This window comes from Papio anubis, chromosome 7, assembly GCF_008728515.1.
Source record: "Papio anubis isolate 15944 chromosome 7, Panubis1.0, whole genome shotgun sequence".
NCBI lineage: Eukaryota > Metazoa > Chordata > Mammalia > Primates > Cercopithecidae > Papio > Papio anubis.
The window spans coordinates 145177731-145198080 of NC_044982.1; the positions used below are offsets into that span (position 1 = coordinate 145177731).

The following is a 20350-nucleotide window of genomic DNA, read 5'->3' on the forward strand; positions in this document are numbered from 1 at the left end:
CAAGGTCCAGAGGAGAGGGCCAGCCCCAAGTTCAGAAGCCACTGAATGGGCAAGTGGGTCAGAAGGAAATCATGAAGGTTAGCAGGAGGGTCTCACCATCAGGGGTGTGACTTATGGACCTGAGACAGGAGCAGAGAGGCCGAGAAACACCAGAAGCTGAACCCACAGAAATGAGATGGAGCCAGAGAGCGGCCAACAGAGACAGGAGAGAAAGGATGGGGCAGGAGATGAGAGCTGGGGAGCTGTGCACACCTGAGTCCTGGCTCAGGGCTGCCCCTGGCTTGGTGCATTCCATGGGGTTGGGAGTCTTCTCAGGGGGTGGGGGCGGCAAGTTTTCAGGGCCTCGGAGGAGGCTGCTGACTGGCAGTTGCTGGGCACAGGGGCTGCTGGGCCCAGGATGAGCCTGGCAGTCTGTCCTAGGCTTGGGAGTGGTACCCTCCCCCAAACAGGCCCATCTCTCAGTTGTACTGTGAGCTTTTCCTAGGCCCAATGGGAAGCCAGGCTTTTCTGCCTCGCCAGGGGTCCGGCCTTTGGTGACAGGAGAGAATGCAGCCAGGGTAGGACGGTCAGGCAGTGGTTTGGGGATGTCCAGGACCAGGTGAGCCCGGCTGGGCAGGGCCAGCTTGCTGAGTGGTGAGACTCGGATGGGGGCAGGAGCTTGAGGTTCAGCCACCAGGCCCAGGTTCTCCCCAACAGAGATACTGCGGGATATCTTGGCCATGGAACTGGTGGTGGGGTTCTGATAGGAGTGAGGCCGAGACGGAGGACCATCAGCTAGGGGCAGGGAGCCCAGACCATCCTGAGCTTCCATCTCCCGAGAGAGCAGTGGGCCTGGTGAAGGGGCCTGTAGACCAGCCTCATCTCTTTCTGCAAAGGAGACAGAGGTATACGCAGGTCAGGTGGCGAGGAAGGCATCCCAGATGCCAATGCCCAATCTCAAAGAGCTGCTGTTCCCCTCCACATGCCCATTAAGGGACACCCAGTGGCCAGCACAGTGACACATCAGGGCCACACTAGGCCCTCCCTCCTCCAGCATGTACATGTGTTCCACACACCCTACACCCCAGCCCTGAGCCCAGCAGGCTCCTCACCCTGTGGCACCAGACTGTGCACAGACTGGGCCTTCTGGAGTCCAGATAAGGGGCTGGCTGTGGCCACTCTCTTGGGAGCCCAGCTGCTGTCAGAGTTGAGACGGCATCGTGGCAACAGCACAGAGGCTGCCTGCTGGGGGCTGGGGTTGCCAGAGGACGGTTCTACCTCCGGGGGTGCTCCAGGGGGACTGGCACCATTGCCTCTCGGCTGCTCACCAGATGCCTGTGGCACCTGGGCTGGTCTCGACATCAGTGCCAGGCTTGAGGAGGAAGGGGATGGTTCCCTATAGGGAGGAAATGTGAAAGAAGAAACAGAGAAGGCTCCATGCTCCTCCCTGCCAAAATGGCAAAAAACTGATAGCACCAGGGCACTAGGAGAGAAGGACAAGCACAAAGCCAGACAGGGCTGGGAAAAGGCCAAGTTAGCCCAAAACTGGGAGTGCTAAACACCCCAGGCATGGAGAGAGAACACTGGAGGAGAGGGCAGCAGCCCTGGGAGGCCAGGAGAGCTGGAGCTGCTGCTGGGGGGAGGGGCCTCTGTACCTGAGTGGGCGGGTCTGTACTTGCAACAGGTATCGTGAAGAGATGCTCCGAGACTCTGACCTCTCTGGCACCTGCACTGGGGCCCCTACCAGGGTCAGAGAAATCATGAATTGGGGCAGAAATCAAGCCCTTGACACAGATTTTGCCTCCCTGAGACCCCCAGCCACTGCCTATACCCTGGGACCCTCCTCTCAGGTAGGCAAGGAGGGGAGAAGGGCAAATTGCAGGCACTAAATGCTGGCCCTCTGACCACACCTGGAGCAGCTCCATTGGCCAGAGTCTCAAAGTGCTGTTTCAGAAACTGCTCCTGGTCTGGAGTCCGGGGGCTGCCCTCCTGCAGCCCATAGGGGCCCATGCCTCCCTCCTCTTCCTCCTCTTCTTCATCACCCTCAGCTGGCTCTTCAAGGTCTGAAGAGATGCCATCCACACTGAGGGGCTCTGTGCTCTCAGAGTCTGGGTGTGGGGAGGGGAGAGAGGCATTGCACTGCACCCATCTGTTGCCAGAGCCTCCCCACCCACCTCCAGGCCCCACCCACCATGACCCCTCCCTCCAGGCTGCAGCCTCACCTTCAGTGGGGTGCTCGGGGCTGGAAAGGCAGCTGCTGCTGTAATCCACAGAGCAGGCACTGTCAGGGCTGTGCTTTTCTGAGCTTCTGCTGCCTGGGTACACTCTTCCCAGAGTTCCCCGGGCTGGAGCCTGCACCTGGAACTCACTGCCAGGATTCCAGCAGGGAGAAGAAAAGGCAGTGAGCAGAGGTGGGCAGCAGCCCTGCTGGACTCCTGCCTGTGATCAGGGTGAGGGATGAGGCAGTGGTGAGCTAGAAGGAAAGCCCTGAGTATCCCGGGGGCCAACCCTCCCTCAACTAAAGAACACTCACAGGGAGGGGAAGACGGGGGTGCTGCACAGCCCACGAGGTCTGGCCAGGGCAGGATCCTTACCTGGTATCCATGGTGGGGCTGTCACTCGGCTCCGGGTAGACAATACCATCTTCAACAGGTGCAGGTTCCAGATCTTGGGCAAAGACCCCTTCCTCTTGTGACAATAATCGGATAATACGGGGGCAGGAACAGGGTTGGGAAGCCTGAGGCCGAGGGGACTTTTCATTCTGGGAACAGGCAAAGGGACGTTACCAGAGCAGCTGGCGTGAGAAGAGGTGGCAGATGAGGCAGTGGTAGCTGGTGGTTAAGCCCTGAGTATCCTGGGGGCCAACCCTCCCCATGGAGAAGAGGTGGAGGTGAGTAAAGATGTGCTGTGCACTAATTCTAGGGGGAGCTGAAGGACAGACACCAAGAAGCCAGGCTGGGCTCCAGCTGCTGATGTGAGCTTCTGGATGAACTATATTAGCACTCTGGGCCGCCAACCTCCAGCTACCACTTAATACCAAGAGTCCTCCAAGAAACCCAGCCCAGGACAAAGGCCACTTTTGCCTCTCTACCCCAATCCCTCCCCTGCCTACCCTGATGACCAAACCATACGGCCCAGCCAGCCTCATCCTGGCTTTGCAGTTCAGGTTACCCATGTGCCACAGGGGCAGAGCAAGCATAGCTGGACCAGTGCTCAGGTCCCAGCTGGTGGCAAAGGCTGCCTAAGGCCCCTTGGAGCTCTCTGGAGAGCTGGGAGAAAGCGGGCTCACCTGGCTAGTGAGTGAAGTCTCAAGGGCCTGCTGCCCATGCTTCCTGGGACCAGATGAGATGGTGGCCAGCGAGTCCTGGCTAGGGCCCCGTGGGCTTGGAGCCAGCGTTTCCAGCTGCCGTAGGTCCAGCATGGATCGAACGCTCAGCTCCACACCTGGCTGAGCCCAGCGCCCCCTTCTTCTGGGTCCTGGGTTGGCTGCAGGAGCTGGGTCCAGGAACCCCACGGACTCCTGTGCCTGGTGGGAGGCAGGGTGTGGGGGAGGAGTAACAACAACTACCACACAGTAAGATCAACAAATATCCACATATCCCTTACTATGTGCCTGGCACACTACACATATTAGCTTACTTCATCCTCACAGCAACCTTTTGAAACAGGCACTAGTATAATCCTTGTTTTACAGATGAGGAGACTGAAGCGCAGGGGGCTTAAGTGACCAGGCCGCATCCCACAGACAGGAAGTGGCCTGCAGGTTAGTCTGGCTCCAGAGTTCATGCTCGTAGCTGCACTCCACATCCTCGGGCACATGAACCTCCAGTCTCAGCCTTCACCTGGTATCATGGACGCCTCAGAGGTCTCTCAAAGTCTCCTGCTCTGAGGACGGCCCCACCAGCAACCACTTACGACCAAGAGTCCTCCAAGAAACCCAGCCAAGGGCAAAGGCCACTTCTGCCTGTCTACCCCAACCACTCCTTTTGCCTCTCTACCTCACTTTTGCCTCTCTACCCTAATCGCTCCAATGGCTGGGGGCCCCAAAGTCCCTTCACAGCACCAAGGACAAACCTATAGCCCAGGCCTGAGACCCCTGGACGGTCAGGATGCTCCAGAGACATCACAGCATCATCACTCTGTGAAACTGTTGCTGACAACGGAAGGTACTGGTGCTTGGGGACCTGCTCTGAACCTTGATCCCCCTCTGGCCACCCCAGAGCAGTCACTCAGTTATGGGTCCCCTCATGGCCTTTTCCCTCTAACTATTCTGGAAGTTCTCTGCTTACCTCCTAACCGGGGTCTTTAGAACTACTGTTTCTCCAGATCTCCGCTCTTTGGATCCTTGATTTCCTGCACTTTAGTTCTATCTGGCTTAGAGGCCCTTTGTCCTCTCCACCTTGAGCTGTTCTCTGATGATATTTACTTCCAGGCACCAGGCAGCTGAATAAGTGCCACACCTCCCCAGTGCTGACTAACTCTGTGTTCCATCCACCTCATCTGGTCCACAAGAAGGAAATACCTGGGCTTTCTTCACCCCCATACCCAGGACTGGCCCAGCTGCTTCAACTTCCCTGACAAGGCCTTCCTTGGATACAGGAGTGCAGCATGTGGGCAGACCCCATGCCCCAATACCCCTACCAGGCCCAGAAAGCCCCGTTCTCACACCTTACTTTGCCTCCTCTAACCTTGGAAGAACATTTTAACAATGGCGACTCACCCGACTCATCTCCCAGTGGGACAGGCTTCGGGGCAAGGCAGGGCTGGGGACCGAGGCTAGACAGAAACAGGCAGTCAGGGCAGGTGTCTCCTGCCCACCCACCCCTGGAGCCCTGGCCCCATCAACCCATACCCTGTGTGGCCACAATGATGCCTCAGTTTCCTCAGCTCACACTGCTCTCACCCCAGAGTCCCAGAAAAACCATATCTAGCCATTATACCAACGAGGGACTATCTGCCCCCACACCCAACTGCCACGGACCCAGTGCTTTCTTGGTATTCTTGGCAAGGACGGGCAGTGCTGGAAGTTCTTCTTCAGTCCCCTCATCTTCTCCCTCCTTGTCACTGTCTGATGAGAGAGCAGGTCCAGGAGACAGCATCGATGGGGCCTGGTGCCTGAGTCCGAGACAAGGAAGGGCATGGGGATAGGGGACTCAACAGGGGGAGAGGAGGCTTAATGGGGGAACAAGGAAGAGGAGACTCAACGGCGGGGAAGACAAGATTCAGTGGGGGGAGAGGAGACTCAACAGGGGGAAGAGGCTGACATCATGGATCCTTGTGTGAGAGGTAAGGTCTTGGGAGACAGAGTTGTGAACGGCAGGCCCAGAGCATGGAGGAAGTGCGGTAAGCTCCCAGCAAACCATCTGCACACCCACCCATCACTTGCCCACATTCTGTTCTCACCGGTTGGGTCCAGAAGCCCTTTGGGGAGAAGATGGTCCTTGCTGCTTGCCGCCCCGCTGATGCTGGCGCAGCTCGGCCAGACGCTGCCTCATGCTGATGGTCATCTCAGAGCTCAGGCGCCACACAAATATGCAGCTAGGGTAAAGCCACACAGTTGGCTGAAGCGGGGGTGGGCAGAACTCTGAAGGGGGCAGTGCCATTCGTTCCCCTTATCCATGGTTGGCAAGGAGACCAGAGCCACCCTCCACTTCAGGTCAGGCACAGCCAAGAGATATTCCTGTTAACCCCACTTTCCAGAGACATCACTAAAATGAAGAGAGGGGAGGGCAGGGTGCTGTGGCAGAGTAAGAATCTGCCTCTCAGGGAAGCTGGCTTCTGCTCACCTGTCCCCAGACACAGAGATGAGATGTTTGCAATCATTACTAAATTTCATGCCAGTGACAATCTCTGTGAAGAACAAAGAATACAGCCTATAAGCCACCTTAAATTCCCAACCAAGTCCTCTCCGTCCCAACAATGGACACGGGGGTTGGCTGCAGGGTAGGGGTAGGTAGCTCTGTGGGTCCCAAGAAACTAACAGAAGAGTGAATTTCAGGGGTAGAACTCACTCAGGTTTACGCAGGTATCAGCTTCTACTCAGGTATTCAGGACTACACTCACCTGAGTGGCCAAACATGGTGGCCACACACTCGCCTGAGGAGAAGTCAAAAATGGAGAGATTCTTGTCGGAACAGCTGGTGGCAATGTAGATCCCTGAGGGGTCTGTCTGCACCTGAGGAGCAGGGTGTGCAGCTGGAGGACACGGGATGTACCAGTCCCTCCCATCCAGCACCACTCTGTCCCCGATCCCCTATCCGGTGCCCCCTCCTGGGTCCTTACCTTGATGAGTGTGCCATCCTCACCCTGTGACCCTTTAAACAGCTTCTTCTGCTTCCCGCTGCTGATGTTAAATATCCTGTAAGAAACACAGGCTCTTTCACGTGAGGAGGCGGTGAAGGCGGAACACGCCTGGGGGATGGAAGTGCCAGCTTTCGCTCCCAGTCTACACTCTCTGGGAGCTACCAGCAGCAGCAAACGGGCTACCACCTCTTGGGTGAGGCAAAGTATTGTAGGCTCAAGGGGGTACAAAGTCCTGTACAGAACGACAGATGTGGGAACTTAGCTGCACAGAGCTGACCCCCTAGGGCGATGAAGGAACGTGGGCAGAGAGTCGGAGGAGGGGACGCCCACCGAATATTTCGGTCCTGGCAGCCGATGGCCGTGTACTTCCAGCTGGGCTCCACATCCATGTCATAGAGCGTCGTCTTCCGCACCACGTGGTGTGTCCGTGTGAACTGCACTCCATCTCCAGACTGCAGGGGTGGAGCATGTGGGCAGGCCCACACCCAAATGCCTCACCAGGCCCCAAGAGCCCTACTTGCGCCTCCTTTCACCTCTTGTAACCTTAGGCAGGGAATGGCAGACCTTGCCCTGCCCCGCCCCTCTCAGGAAAGCCCAGTGCCCTCACCTTCTGCGCAGTGCGGAAGTAGATGCTCTTGTCGGCTCCACAGCTGATCATGCGGACTTGCCCATCGCTGGCTATGAAGGAGGGAGGCCCAGCTGTTCCCACTGTTCTCACACATGGGAGCAGCCTGTCTCCCACCTTCCCTCCATGAGATCCCCCATCAAGCTACTCTACATGCCAGGGAAAACCAACTAAATTAAACCTGGAAACTCAGGTTTTCCTTTCTCCCTCTCCTCAGTCCAACCTGGTTGGCTCAAGTCCCTGCACTGAGAGTCTCTGTTCCACCTATCTTCCCAACCAGTTCCAGGCCTCCCAGCTGCTGTCCAACACTCCCCAACGACTGGCAGACCCTTCTCATGGAGATGGGAGGCAGATGGCAGCAGGGGTGAGTGTGGCAGGATGTGTCTCATTCACCCTGCCTGCACCTGCAAACTTGACAGCAGTGATGGAGGATGAGTGTTCGTCCAGTGTCTGCTGTAGGCTGTACTCCCGCCCGGCATCCAGCACGTGGATCAGCCGGTCCCGGCTCGCCGATGCTAGCAGTTTCAGACCTGGGGATGGAAGAACTCCATCAGCCCATGAATGCCCTGAACAGCCCTTATCTGGGCCTGGCAAAGAGCCCCAAGGGAACTGAGCCCCATATCCCCAAGCCATGTGAACCACAGAGCAAGGACAGAACTGTCCTCCTCTAAACCAGCAAAGACACAATGATCCAAAGATTACCGACCCCACATCCAAGAGCCAGGACAAATATAAGTGGCATCGGCAGGACTGCAGGAGCCCTGTGCCATTCCGGGCATTCTCCTGACCTGTGTCTGGCTTAGAATACTCCAGGCACAGAATCTCAGAGTCATGGGCCTCCACCTTCAGCATTTCACTCAGGGACTGAAGTTCGTGCACCCTGCAAAGATGAGGAGAGGTGGGAAGAGGCGATGGCCAGGCCGCAGGAAGAAGGACTCACGCCCACTTCTACATTTTCTCCTCCTACCTTTTTCCTTTTTGTGAACTTTTAGGCTTAGAGAAAAGTTGCTGAAAGAACAGAGCGCTTCCATATTTCCCTTACCCAGCTTTCCCTAATGTTAACATCTTACATAACAATAGTGTAATTATCAAAACTAGGAAATTTATGTTGGTATAATACTATTAATTAGAAAACTTATTCAAATTTCCCCAGTTTTCCTGCTATGTCCTTTTTCTTGACTTCAGATCCTATCCAGAGTCCAAATTGCATTTAGTTACTTCTCCTTAGATTTCTGTGGTCTGCAACAGTTCTCCAGTCTTTCTTTACTTTTCATGATCTTGATGCTTTTGAAGAGTACTGATCAGTTACTCTGTGGTATGTACCTCAATTTGAGTTTGTTGGATGTTTTCTCACGCCTACATTGAGTTAATGCATTTTTGGTAAGAATACCACAGAAACAATGTCACATTCTTCCTAGTACATCCTATTACGGGCATCATGATGTTGACATGAGGATGTTAGGCCTGACCACTTGGGGAAGATGATTTCTGCTAGGTTTACTCATTGTAAAGTTATTACCTTTCCCTTGTAAATAAGTATCTTGTTGCCCAACCTTTTTGAGCCCAACCCTCCCTAAAGTTCTAAACACCCGACTCTGCACCACGAGCGGCAGTCAGTACCCACCCAGGGCCTGGCATTACCTAAGTGTGCCCATACGGTCCCCTGATGCTAGATGCTGTCCATTGGGGCTGACACACACCGAGCGGATGCCCACGCGGGGATCCATCAGGGATGCATCTGCTTTGTCTCCTCCAGGCAGCTCTGTGTCCAGCAGGGCCTGCGTGTTCCCATCCACATAGATGATTTTAATGAGGTCCTAGTGGAACAGGTTAGAAGAGGTAGATGAGGCAGGCCTGACCAGTACAGCTGGCAAGGGGCAAGACAGCTGGGCAAAACAAACCCTTGGACCACAGAGCACAGCCAAATGAAGGCTGGAAAGCCAAGGCCTAGGGACCCGTTCCCAATAACAACGTGCAAAAGCTGTGGGGAGGGGGGCACTGAGGGTGAAGCAGGGCCCCACAGCCTCAGGGCTCACACTGCTGAGGATGTTTCGGTGGAGGGTGGAGCCATGCACCCCGGAGCTCTCTGTATTCCATAGGCGGATGGTGTTGTCTGAGGAGCAGGTAATGAAGGAACTGGGGGGCAGGCAGGCCTGGTTACTGTCCTTCACCTCAGGGTAGACCTGAAGGGGCCGAGGGAACACAATCAGACCTCCATTCGGGAGCAGTCCTCTGCCTACCCAAGGAGATGAAAGGGAATGGGACGAAAGAGGGAATGGTGGCCAGGACTTAGTCCAGTGCCTGTCACAGGCCATACATAGCTAGTATATACTCTTCATTATGACCAAGGGGAAGCACCCACTATAAATCAGGCACTCTTCTATGCCTCCCACTTACATTATTTCATTGTATTCTTAGAACAATTAGGTGAAGCAAGTACACCATTTTACAGTTGAGGAAACTGAGGCTTGGTCAAATTCAATAACTTGTTCAAGATCACCGAGGCAAAACTAAGGATGGGGCACACTGGGGAAGCCTGTAACATTCAAATTCAGTCCCCGGGATCTATCCCAGGGAATTCACTGGAGAAACAGGGAGGCAGCAGGAATCTAAGATTATACTTGGGGATCCCTACTTTCTGTCCTCAAAATGGTATCCCAGCCAACCTGGCCAGTCTCCAGCCAGCCAGCCAGCCCACATACCTCCACACTCCAGACGCAGGAAGAATGATACAGAGCCGAGTACACCTTGCCCACTTTCTTGGGGTCCCTCACATCCCAAACATAAATGCTATGATCGTTGTACACACAAGACAGCCACTGATTAGTAGGATCAAAGGTCAAGGCAATGGTGTCTGGATACCTGGCATTGGCCACTCCAGAGAAGAGGCGACTGTAGGGAGAGGACAGGGCACACTAGTGAGACTGAAGGAACTGAAAAGAGAAGCCAATCCACAATGGAAGGAGCAGTGCGTGAGGAGCCCTTCCCGGACCTGCAGGTTTGGAAGTAGTTGTTTGAGAGAAGAAAGGAGCCCCTACTAGCCATCAGCAGGAACCTGACCCGGCGCTAGCTGCTGGGCCATGGTGTTCGGATGAACACAGTTTCACAGAACACCAACGTTAGACAAGGTAATTCTATGGCCGTGATGGGGCAAAACAAAACCAAGACTACTCTGTGCACAGATAAAAACAAGATCACCACACAAACCACGACAATGACCGAACACCGCCTTTCCCATCTACATGACTGCTGGCGGCTTCTTGAGCAAATACAGCTTTAGCCCCATACCTTTCCTTCACCTCTTAGATAAATTAACAAGATGTGCCACTGTAGAATTGCCCCTAGTTCCTGACAGCATCCAACCAGAATACTTCAATCCCTTGAACTACTCCTAAAATCACCCAAAGCAAGCCCAAATCCCATATGCCCCTTCTAACACCCACTTACTGAGACTCTCCACAGTTCTCCACAGGGTGGGGTCTCCTTGGTTGCAACAAGTACCAATAAACCCAAATTCTTCTGTCTAAAGAGGTGTTCCCAGTAATCTCTGGGGCATCAATACACTCTTCGCCTGCTCCCTGAGGCACTGACAAGAAAGACTGGGCAGGGGTAAGGCTACGAATGGAGGAAGGGGGGCCCACGTAGCTCACCTGGCCTCAGTGATGCTGGCAATGTCTGTCCCCAGAGCATGGGGTCGGGGCAAGGTGCTAAGGAAGTGCAGGTTAGAGGGGTTGAAAAGGCGCACGGTGCCATCAGCACAGCCACAGAAGATGTAGTCTTGGCTCACAGAGATGCAGTGGGCCACTGTGGTCTGTGGGCAGAGTGGCTCAGCTCAGCAAGGCCACCTGCCCACTCAGTCTTCTCTCCTCCCCGCCCATCAACAGCCACCTGCCAAGAGGAGGGACCGGCCAAGGCAGGGGCAAGGGAAAAGCTGCCCAGCTGCTCTATTCTGAGCCCTCAGCCCTGTCCAGCCAGGGGATAGGAATCGAGGATTCTTCTAGGCACCAGAGGATCCGGTAAGAAAAGCCCAGTGAAGAGAAAGAAACAGCATGAGAAAGAGAGGAGGGTGCAGGCACCACTTACTGTGAAGCTGTCTGTGTTCTGAGCAGAAGAGGAAAGCAGGGGAAAGAGAGACAGAAAGAGCAGAGAGGAGGCAGTTACACAGATCACCAAGGGCTGGAACTAGGCCAAGCTCTAGCTCTCCCAAGCTTCGTTCTCCTGGGATCTCCCGTATGCATGAGGGCCCAGCCCCTAGTCTGAAGCCCTGGGCACTAGTTCTCCCCTAAGCTGAGACATGGGTAGACCCTACCCCTGGGGACGGAGGAACTTACCCTCAGCTCCACCCACTTGTCCAAAAGCCTTCGATCACTGAACTCGCACAGCAGCCCCGAGGACGTGATGCAGAAGGTGCTGTCTGCCTTCTTCCCTCTGCCACAGGCCACATCAGTGAATAGGTTGTTCCGCAGCTCTCCCAGCAGCCCTGAGCGGCCCAGCAGGGGCACAGTGGCATTCACCTGTGGAGGTACACCACTGTTACCCCCCCTATCCACCCCAGAGCCTGCCCCTGGAAACCAGGCCCTAGGAGAGGACAGGGGATGCCTCCAGCACCCCCTTGCTCTTTGGGCCTACTCCTCAGCCCAGACAGCATCTAGCTCATCCAAAACTTCTGCATGACTGCTGGGAATGCAGAGAGAGGCCCAAGTCAGGCAGAGTCTCTTGGGGTGGGCTGGGCAGGTCCTGGCCGGGGACTTGGTGGCTACTCCCAGCTTTAGCACCTCACCTTTGAGGTCTTGCTGTCATCGAGATACCAGAATTTGATGTGCCGGTTGCCTGCAGTGACAAAGTAGCTGCAATCCTCAGAGAAGGACACTGCTGTCACCCGACTGGACACCTTGTTGGAGGCCACCACAATGTTTTTCTAGAGGGGATGCCAAAGGAAGAATCAAGGCCCTGTCTCTTGGAGCTGAGAAGACAGTGACTCAGAGAATGGAGAATTCGAATTTGTACTTGAAAAAGCGTTTCTTTCCAGAATTTACTGGCCAGAAAAAGAGGGGTGGGGAAATAATCCCTTTCTAGAGGAGCTGAAAAGATTCATTTCCTGCAGAAGTCCTTGAAGGCATAAAGTTAGCTCCTTCTACCAACATGCTTGGCCACACGGTTGCTCTTTTCTGCTTCAAATAACTTTCCAGAATGAGAATGGTTCAGTGGGGTGGAGTGGAGCCATGCAGGCCAGCAGTCTCTTGCCTCCCCAGCTGACACTTGACCCCTGTGAAGCTGCCAGGCCATCCCACCCAGCCACTCACCTTCCAGGCCCACACGTTGACGATCATGTCATGCTGGTAGCCCACAGAGACGATGTACTTGGCGCTAGGAGAGAAAGCCACACAAGCCACACCATACTTGTGCTCCTGCAGCTCTGCCACCTGGCTGCGCTCTGCCACGTCCCAAACCCGCACGGCGGGCATGTGCCCACTCTGCAGGGAGGCAAGAACTGGAAGTGAGTTCTTGAGTTCTCCATAGGCATACAGCCCCCGTTTGTTTTCCAGAGTGGGGCCCTCGCCTCCTCAGTCACTGGATACCATCATTCTCCCGGCCAAAAGTCAGGGCAGGGTACAGAGGAAATATGGTAAAGATCTGAGAGCAACAGTGATTATCAGGGAGAAAGTGGCCCCGGAGTTTAGTCAGCATCTCTGGGTGCCCGTCTGTACTTCTAGTTATTCAAGGCTCCCTGAATGGTTCTGATGGGCAGCCGGCATTGAGAGCCACTACCACTCAGGTCTATTTGCCGCCGGGACAGAGGCGTTCCTCCTGAGCCCAGCAGGGGGCCCCCGGGGGTAAGGAATAGTTAAGGCAGTGGTTTCCAAAGCACCCTTCCCTGACCAGCAGCATCAGTACTATCTTGGAATTTCTTACAAATGCACATTTCGGAGCCCCATCCCAGACCTACAGAAGCAGAAACTCTGAGGACCAGCCTAGCGATGTGTGCTTTCACAAGCCCTCCAAGTGATTCTGATGTACACTAAAGCTTGAGAACCACTGTTTTAAGGTATAGCGAAAACCAGGATTTGGTGTCTGTTTCAGAAGCCAAAGTGAGAGCAGGCCTAGGACCGCAGCTCTCTGCTGAGGCCAGGACACCTGCCCTCTTTACAGTACTGCCAGCCCTCTTCCTCACTCACCTCTCCAGTGACCAAGTACTTGCCATCAGGGGAGAAGGCAAGGGCAGTGATGGTTTTCCTGCAAGAGATGGGGCAGGCTCAGAGGGGCACTGGCATCCTGGCCTAAGCCTAGCCCCCTCCCAGCCTCTCAAAAGGTGAGACCAGCAGACACCAATGGCACATGTGGCACTTCCGCATCTGACCTTACGCTCCAACCAGGTCCCAGCCCCCAGAGCCACAGAAACTCCAGATAGTGCCTTTCTCATAGCTCCCAGAAGGAAGAGGCATCCTGAGGACCCGGCCCATTTACCTGGAACTGTTGAGGATGTGGTGCTGTTTGTGTTTCCGGGGATTGAACAACACAACCACACACCTGAGGGGATGAGCAGACAACAGGCTCAGCACCAAACCACAGCTCCCCCAGGAGCCCTCCAGGCCACCCAGGACTTCCAGTCACCCAGCAGAGGGAGCTGGGTAGAGACAGCACAAGGGCTCCACTGCTTTTTTTTTTGAGACAGGGTCTCACTCTGTCACCCCAGCGGGAGTGCAGTGGTGCAAACATGGCTCAGTGCAGCCTCAACTTCCCAGGCTCAAGCAATCCTCCCACCTTAGCCTCCCTAGTAGCTGGAACCACAAGCATGTGCCACCATGCCAGCTAATCTTTTTTTTTTTTTTTTGTAGACACAGGATATTGCCATGTTGCCCAGGCTGGTCTCAAACTCTTGAGCTCAAGTGATCTGCCTCCCAAAGCGCTGGGATTACAGGCATGAGCCACCTCGCCCAGCCTCCACTCCTTTCTCCTGGCAACCTGTTCTTGCTCCTTTTCCCCACCCAAGAGGGCCTATCTCTGTAGCCCCATGAGAGTCATAAGGACTCCCTGGAAGCCTGTCCCCCCAACCAGGCCCCTAAATACCAGCTCTATCTCTGGCCATACCCACAAAGGGCTGGCAGGGACACAGGCCATCCCGCAGCCCTTCCATATACCCCAGGAAGGGGTGTAGGAGGGGAGAAGAAATGTGATTTGGACAAAGCAGGCCTCAGGTGCACAGCCCGTTCACAGGCTTGGGGTCACACGTGTATCAAGCATGTGTGCCTGAAGATGTAAGGTCTCTCACATGTGCACCCACGTGTGTACTTGGCAAGAGCTGGCCCCCCACACCCTGTATGTGTTGAATGAGGAAGGAAGTGGGAGGCCAGGCAGGGGCCACATAGCAGAAAGGCTCAGTAAGATGGGGTAGAGGGATAGAGATAGCCTGAGAAGGCCTGGGAAAGCCCTACAGTGCCACGGAGGTCCCAAGCCCCACCCTGAGAATCCCTGGCTCCAAAAAACCTGAGAAGAGCCCCCCGACTGCCAGAAGCAGACAATCAGGGACTCTGCCTGCCTCACAGAGAAGGTGGGGGCAACCTCTCCCGCCAGGCAGCAAGGCTGCTGGATGGAGCCAGGTCCTGCCTTTCCAGAGGCAGCTCTGGAGACGGAAGCTGGGTAGCAGGAATCAGGGGCAAGAAGCCAAAGGCCAACAGCCAGGCAGCTTCTCTTCAGGCTTCTTGGCTGTCAGCAGGCCCTGGCCCGTTGCCCCTTCTGCCTCAACTCTTCGTTAACACTGGAACTAGCAAACAAGAGCAAGCCTGGAGGCTGCGAATAGGAAAGGCAGGGAGGAGAGAAAGAGCAGACAGCTACTACCCCCAGACCTAACTTTCCCTAGTAGGACCCCATTGCAGCCCCCGTATCTGAATGCCACTACTGGCTGGAAGCTTGAAGGGAGGTAGGTGCAAGTTGCTAGTGAGTGCTAAGCATCTTGGGCTCAACAAACCACTTCAATATGCAAATTTGGGGACACTGGGACCTCCGATGTGACCAGATATGCCTAGAACTGCCAGGCTGACCAATTCCTGAGTCACTTTTCTCCTCTAACCCCTCAACTCTTCCTGGTTTTTTTTTTTTTTTCTCCTTCTTTCTCCATTTCCTACTCTTTCCTTGTTCCTGTTTCCTTTTTCCGTTTTTTTGAGACCAGGTCTCACTATGTTGCCCAAGCTGGTCTTGAACTCCTGGACTCAAGTAATCCTGCTGCCTCATCCTCCCAAGTAGTTGGGATTACAGGCTCATGCCACCCTGCTTAGCCCTTCCTTCCTTTCTTTCTTTCCTTTTTTTTCTTTTTGGAGGCAGGGTCTTGCTCTGTCACCCAGGCTGGAGTGCAGTGGCACCATGGCACCATCACAGCTCCCTGCAGCCTCGACCTCCTGAACAAGCAATCCTCCCACCTCAGCCTCCCAAGTAGCTGGGATTACAGGCACATGCCACCACACCCAGTTAATTTTTGTATTTTTTTGTAGAGATGGGGTTTTGCCATGTTGCCCAGGCTAGTCTTGAACTCCTTTCTCTTTTTATACTACCTTCTAGTCTCCTGCTTCCCCTTCTAGAATGTCACAGTCAGGAGGGTTTTAAAAATTATAACAGGCCGGGCACAGTGGCTCATGCCTATAATCCCAGCACTTTGGGAGGCTGAGACAGGCAGACCACCTGAGGTCAGGAGTTCAAGACCAGGCTGGCCAACATGGTGAAGCCCCATCTCTACTAAAAATACAAAAATAAGCCAGGTGTGGTGGCAGGTGCCTGTAATCCCAGCTACTTGGGAGGCTGAGGTAGGAGAATTGCTTGAACCTGGGAGGTGAAGGTTGCAGTGAGTCGAGATCATGCCATTGCACTCCAGCCTGGGAGACAAGAACTAGATTCTGTCTCAAAAAAAAAAAAAAAAAAAAAAAAGTATGACAAAAGCAAGATGGCTTTGGAAACTCTGCACCCCATTGCTCTTGAGCAGGCACATGAAAATTATAACAGAGCCAGGCACGGTGGCTCACGCCTGTAATCCCAGCACTTTGGGAGGCCATGGTGGATCGGCCAAGGTCAGGAGATCAAGACTATCCTTGGCTAACAACATTGTAGTGAAATGTCTCTACTAAAAATACAAAAAATTAGCTGGGCGTGGTGGCGGGCGCCTGTAGTCCCAACTACTCAGGAGGCTGAGGCAGGAGAATGGCGGGAACCCGGGAGGTGGAGCTTGCAGTAAGCCGAGATCACACCACTGCACTCCAGCCTGGGGGACAGTGAGACTCCGTCTCAAAAAAGAAAGAAAGAAAGAAAGAAAATTATAACAGAGTTCAAAGTCCACATATTTAGATTTTTTTTCTTTTTTTTTGAGATGGAGTTTTGCTCTTGTCGCTCAGGCTGGAGTGCGGTGATGTGATCTTGACTCACTGCAACCTCCACCTCCCGGGTTCAAGCAATTCTCCTGTCTCAGCCTCCCAAGTAGCTGGGATTACAGGCACCCATCAGCAAGCTTGGCTAATTTTTTTTGTATTTTTAGTAGAGATGTGATTTCACCATATTGGTCAGGCTGGTCTCAAACTCCTGACCTCAGGTGATCCACCCATCTTGGCCTCCAAAAGTGTTGGGATTACAGGCGTGAGCCACTGTGCCCAGCCAGATTTAGACATTTAGGTTTTAATACTTTATGCAGCATATGAAAAGTAATAGCCCCAGGCCTGCCACCATCATGAATTCAGAGCCCAGAAAGTTCTCAGTGGTTAACCAACGTTTTCTGAACCTTCTTGCAGTCTGTGCTGACCTGAGGCCCTCTGCAGGCTCCTCTCTCCAGCAAAGGCTCAGTCTAAATGGGGACAGGTTCCCTAGCTTTCTGATGAGTTACACAGGAACAATGGTAAAGGGCTTCAGCTGAGAGTTGATCTAATTGAATTGACTCAATGCATAATCCAGCCAACTGTATCCCAAATCCAGAAAAAGTAGGCTCTATTTGCAAGCTTGTGAGTTTTCCCTTAATTCTCATCCCAAAGCAGCATTTCAGCCTTTAAAGGGTAGTGCATCAGACTGCTTAAAACACTTTCCAAGTCACTGCATACAAACTCAGTCTTCCTGGGACACAATATCCTGTTTCCTCCTTCTTCTAGTTCAGCTCCATGGTGGAAGGAGAAGGGTGAATGGTGTGTGTATGTAGGAACACTACGTAGACAGAAGGATGACTGGCTAGAGGCAATGGCAATGAGGCAATCTCTCCCTCCTCTAACATCCCCCTGCTCCCAGTATAGCCTAAGAAATTCTCAGGTGTGCCATGGAAGAGCTAAGCAAGAAAAGGAAACACCAGAGGTCGTCCCTTAAGCAACTATTTTTGTTTCTAATTATTGATATTTGGAAGCCATCCAACAAGAGAAAGAAAGAGAGCATGCAACCACGGCCACAGCTCCACATGCAGGGACGATAACACAGATGCTGAAGTGACAGCAGCATGGCCAGGGCTCCCTGTGTGCTTGGCTTGTTGACGCCCTCCCGACCTGTTCTCAGAAGCACCAAGGAGCCCTCTCAGCCTTCTTGGTGAATTCTGAGCAAGCTCCTAGGTCAGCTGGGGAGAGGAGCGCGGGGCACGGTTTGTATCAATCTTTCCCTCCATATCCCCTGACCCTGCCCAGCAGGGTGAGCCCTTGCTGCAGTGCTGGCTGGGATCCACCACATGCCAAGGGCTGGGTTGGCCCAACCAGCCGAGTCCTGCAACTCAGCACCCGAGGGTGCAGGGCGGCTGCTCACTCTCACAGGGAGGGTGTAAGGCCTCAGCCTGGGGGAGTCACGCTGTGGAGTACTGGCGCCAGGTGCTGGGCCTACTGCCCAGGAAGGGCCAAGCCTTCAACATCCCCCTTCCCTACACAGGTCCAGGCCTGCTGCTACCACAGAGCCCAGGATTCCCACAGGATCCACCTCCTACCACTCTCCATCCCCCGGACGGGATGAGCTATGCACGGGGCAGCATAGACAGGGAGCAGGACACACAAGATCAACCAGGGACCCTAGGCCTTTGAATTGTTTCTTTCAGACCAGGTAAAATCTGAGAGTGACTCACAGAAGCATACCAAAGGGGCTTCTGGCCTCACTCAAATGTCGCCCTCCAGCCCTATTTATCATTACAACCCTACCCCCGTCACTGCTACTGCTTATACTGTTTCCAAAGCACACATCAACTTGTAATCATGCTTATAACTTACATTGGGGGTGGGGATCCATCTTCACACACCAGACTGCCAGTTCTGTGAGGATGGTATTTTTGGTCTGTTTTATTTACTGTTAAGTTCCCAGGGCCTAGAAGATAGGCCCTCAGTAATTATTTGTAAATGAGTGAATACATCTTCAAGTCACTAGCTGCAAGATCTCAAAGCCCTGGCTGCCAAGAACCTCCTGTGTAGCAGAGTGTGAACCAGGGCCCTGGGGAGAGGTCCATGTTTCTCCTGCACCTCAGGCATTTAGGACTCCTTGATGCTCAAGGGCAGCGCTGAGGTGGAAAGACCAGAACACTAAGGTCACAGGCCTGTCTGCTAACACACTGCGTGATCCTGGGCACCGAGTCCCAGCCTTTTCTTCTCTCAGGTCCACGGGTCTCTCCACTGTCCCTGGTGAATTCCCTACAGAGAGTAAGAAGGCAGCTCTGTGTTCCTTCAGCTCAGGTGCCACGAGAACACAGTTCAGGAGGAGGATTCCGTCACACCCAGTGCAATGCTTCCAAGCTGAGGATCTCAGCATCAATTCTAACATGGGCTGAGTAAATGGAGGGCCTCCTCAGGAGAGCAGGGGTTCCCTCTTTTCCTCCCCACTTAAATCAACCAAGAGATCTCTTCTTAGCTGCCGGATACACCCTGTTACCTCACTAGGACACTTCCCACCCCAGCAGGAGAGGAGCAGCTATGCGCAGGACACTCACCCAGGCCACTCTGGCATGGGAGCCAGGAGAAACCCATTCTCAGGACTAGGCACAGGGGCACAGGTGCCCAGGGGCTGTGCTGGGCTCGAACGTCCATCTCCACTAAGCCGGATGGGGAAAAGGCCCAACTCAATTAATGGTGTTCAGCTCAACTAAGTCTCTCAAAGGGGCTGTCTGACATCCTCTGGTAGGGGGGCTTCCCATGGGGAAACAACAGCCAAGGGATGTAGGAGCCACTAGGACAGGCTCCATGCTCAGCCTGGAGCTCCTACCCACCTCTCCCTGACACACTGCCCACCCTCCTTTCCTGTGCTGTTCTATTTCCTTTCAGAAAACTTTGTTTTGGTTTGATATTCGCCTCTGGGCCTCAGAGAATTTTCTGAGTTTTGTTTCTCTCCTTGTTTCTAGGATACCTGAGCTGGCTCCTAAAGCAACAGGCACAGGAGGAACAGGAGTGTGGGGGCTGGGGGCAGTGTAAGGATGATCAGATAAGAAAAGCTGGGAGACGAGGAGGGAGGTGAAGAACCTGCTTGTGCTCACAGAATCTGGTGGCCCCCAACATCACAGCAGCACATCAGGGAGCTCTGGAACACAGCAAAACTCAAACACCCAGAAAGAAGCCATTTGCACAGAGAACTTGAAGTTCTAAGAAATCAAAAGGTCAGGGAACAGATTAGGGGCACTGCCCGGGGGTGGCCAAAGCCAAGCACACACACTCAGGAAACCTACTAGAGGTTCCATCAGGGAAGCCTGCACACCACCTGGAAGGATCATGACTCCCAGGCACATGCACTGGGCTGAGACCTGCCCATAAACATGCATAAACACACGCCCTTAAAGGCCAGGCCTGGAGTCCAGGGGTGTGTGAGGAAGAAAGCGGGCAGGACTCCACACTCCCCAGGGCAGGGACACAGGGCTCAGCATGCACCAAGCAGCACCCCAAGGCCTTTTCTGCCTATGCTACATCCAGCCCCAGCCCCAGCCCCACCTCCAACAAGAGGGAACCTGGCTTTCCCAGGCAGAGGCAAGAACAAGTGGAATTCCCCTGAGGCAGGCTGCACAAACTTATCCAGTAGAGAGGTCTTTCCATCAACTTGCTTCTCTAGGGGAAAATGGAGCCCAGTCCAGCCTCTGCCAGGCAGAGCCCGTGTGGCTCCACAGCACCCCTACTGCAGCCAATAAACACCAGAGGACCACTTGGGAGAGAGAATGACCCCAAACCCAGGGGCAGAGGTCTCCCTGGCGAAGACTGAGTTGCCCATAAAGGGGGCTCTTCTCATTCAAAGGGCAGGTAGGCAGCTTAGAGGAAAAGCAATTTGTTAAAAATAAGCAGAAAGTGGCCGGGCGCGGTGGCTCACGCCTGTAATCCCAACACTTTGGGAGGCTGAGGTGGGCAGATCACCTGAGGTCAGGAGTTCAAGACCAGCCTGACCAACATGGAGAAACCTCATCTCTACTAAAAATACAAAATTAGCTGGGTGCGGTGGCGCATGCCTGTAATCCCAGCTACTCAGGAGGCTGAGGCAGGAGAA

At 54.1% G+C, this 20350-nt stretch overlaps 1 protein-coding gene across 6 annotated transcripts in view; it reads right to left on the minus strand.

Moving 5' to 3' along the window:
- MAPKBP1 (mitogen-activated protein kinase binding protein 1) overlaps positions 1-20350 on the minus strand; it is a 53132-nt gene that overhangs the window by 3514 nt on the left and 29268 nt on the right. For 3 of the 6 annotated variants that reach the window (XR_002523036.2, XM_021940459.2, XM_021940457.2), the window contains 27 exons: positions 13373-13435; positions 13084-13141; positions 12211-12381; positions 11688-11825; positions 11239-11421; positions 10991-11008; positions 10558-10718; positions 9610-9799; positions 8944-9090; positions 8549-8724; positions 7696-7787; positions 7312-7437; positions 6890-6960; positions 6613-6734; positions 6262-6337; positions 6043-6154; positions 5766-5829; positions 5383-5517; positions 4961-5094; positions 4700-4755; positions 3269-3505; positions 2574-2740; positions 2202-2359; positions 1890-2087; positions 1635-1719; positions 1092-1375; positions 253-867 (listed from right to left, as the gene is read on the minus strand). Coding sequence is in view for 5 of the 6 variants with exons in the window: in XM_021940457.2 (XP_021796149.1) it covers positions 253-867; positions 1092-1375; positions 1635-1719; positions 1890-2087; positions 2202-2359; positions 2574-2740; positions 3269-3505; positions 4700-4755; positions 4961-5094; positions 5383-5517; positions 5766-5829; positions 6043-6154; positions 6262-6337; positions 6613-6734; positions 6890-6960; positions 7312-7437; positions 7696-7787; positions 8549-8724; positions 8944-9090; positions 9610-9799; positions 10558-10718; positions 10991-11008; positions 11239-11421; positions 11688-11825; positions 12211-12381; positions 13084-13141; positions 13373-13435 (4037 nt within the window). In the remaining variant the exon portion in view is untranslated. The remainder of the gene's footprint in view (positions 1-252; positions 868-1091; positions 1376-1634; positions 1720-1889; positions 2088-2201; positions 2360-2573; positions 2741-3268; positions 3506-4699; positions 4756-4960; positions 5095-5382; positions 5518-5765; positions 5830-6042; positions 6155-6261; positions 6338-6612; positions 6735-6889; positions 6961-7311; positions 7438-7695; positions 7788-8548; positions 8725-8943; positions 9091-9609; positions 9800-10557; positions 10719-10990; positions 11009-11238; positions 11422-11687; positions 11826-12210; positions 12382-13083; positions 13142-13372; positions 13436-20350) is intronic. The other 3 variants (XM_003900813.5, XM_009209980.4, XM_021940458.2) reach the window with 3 other exon arrangements.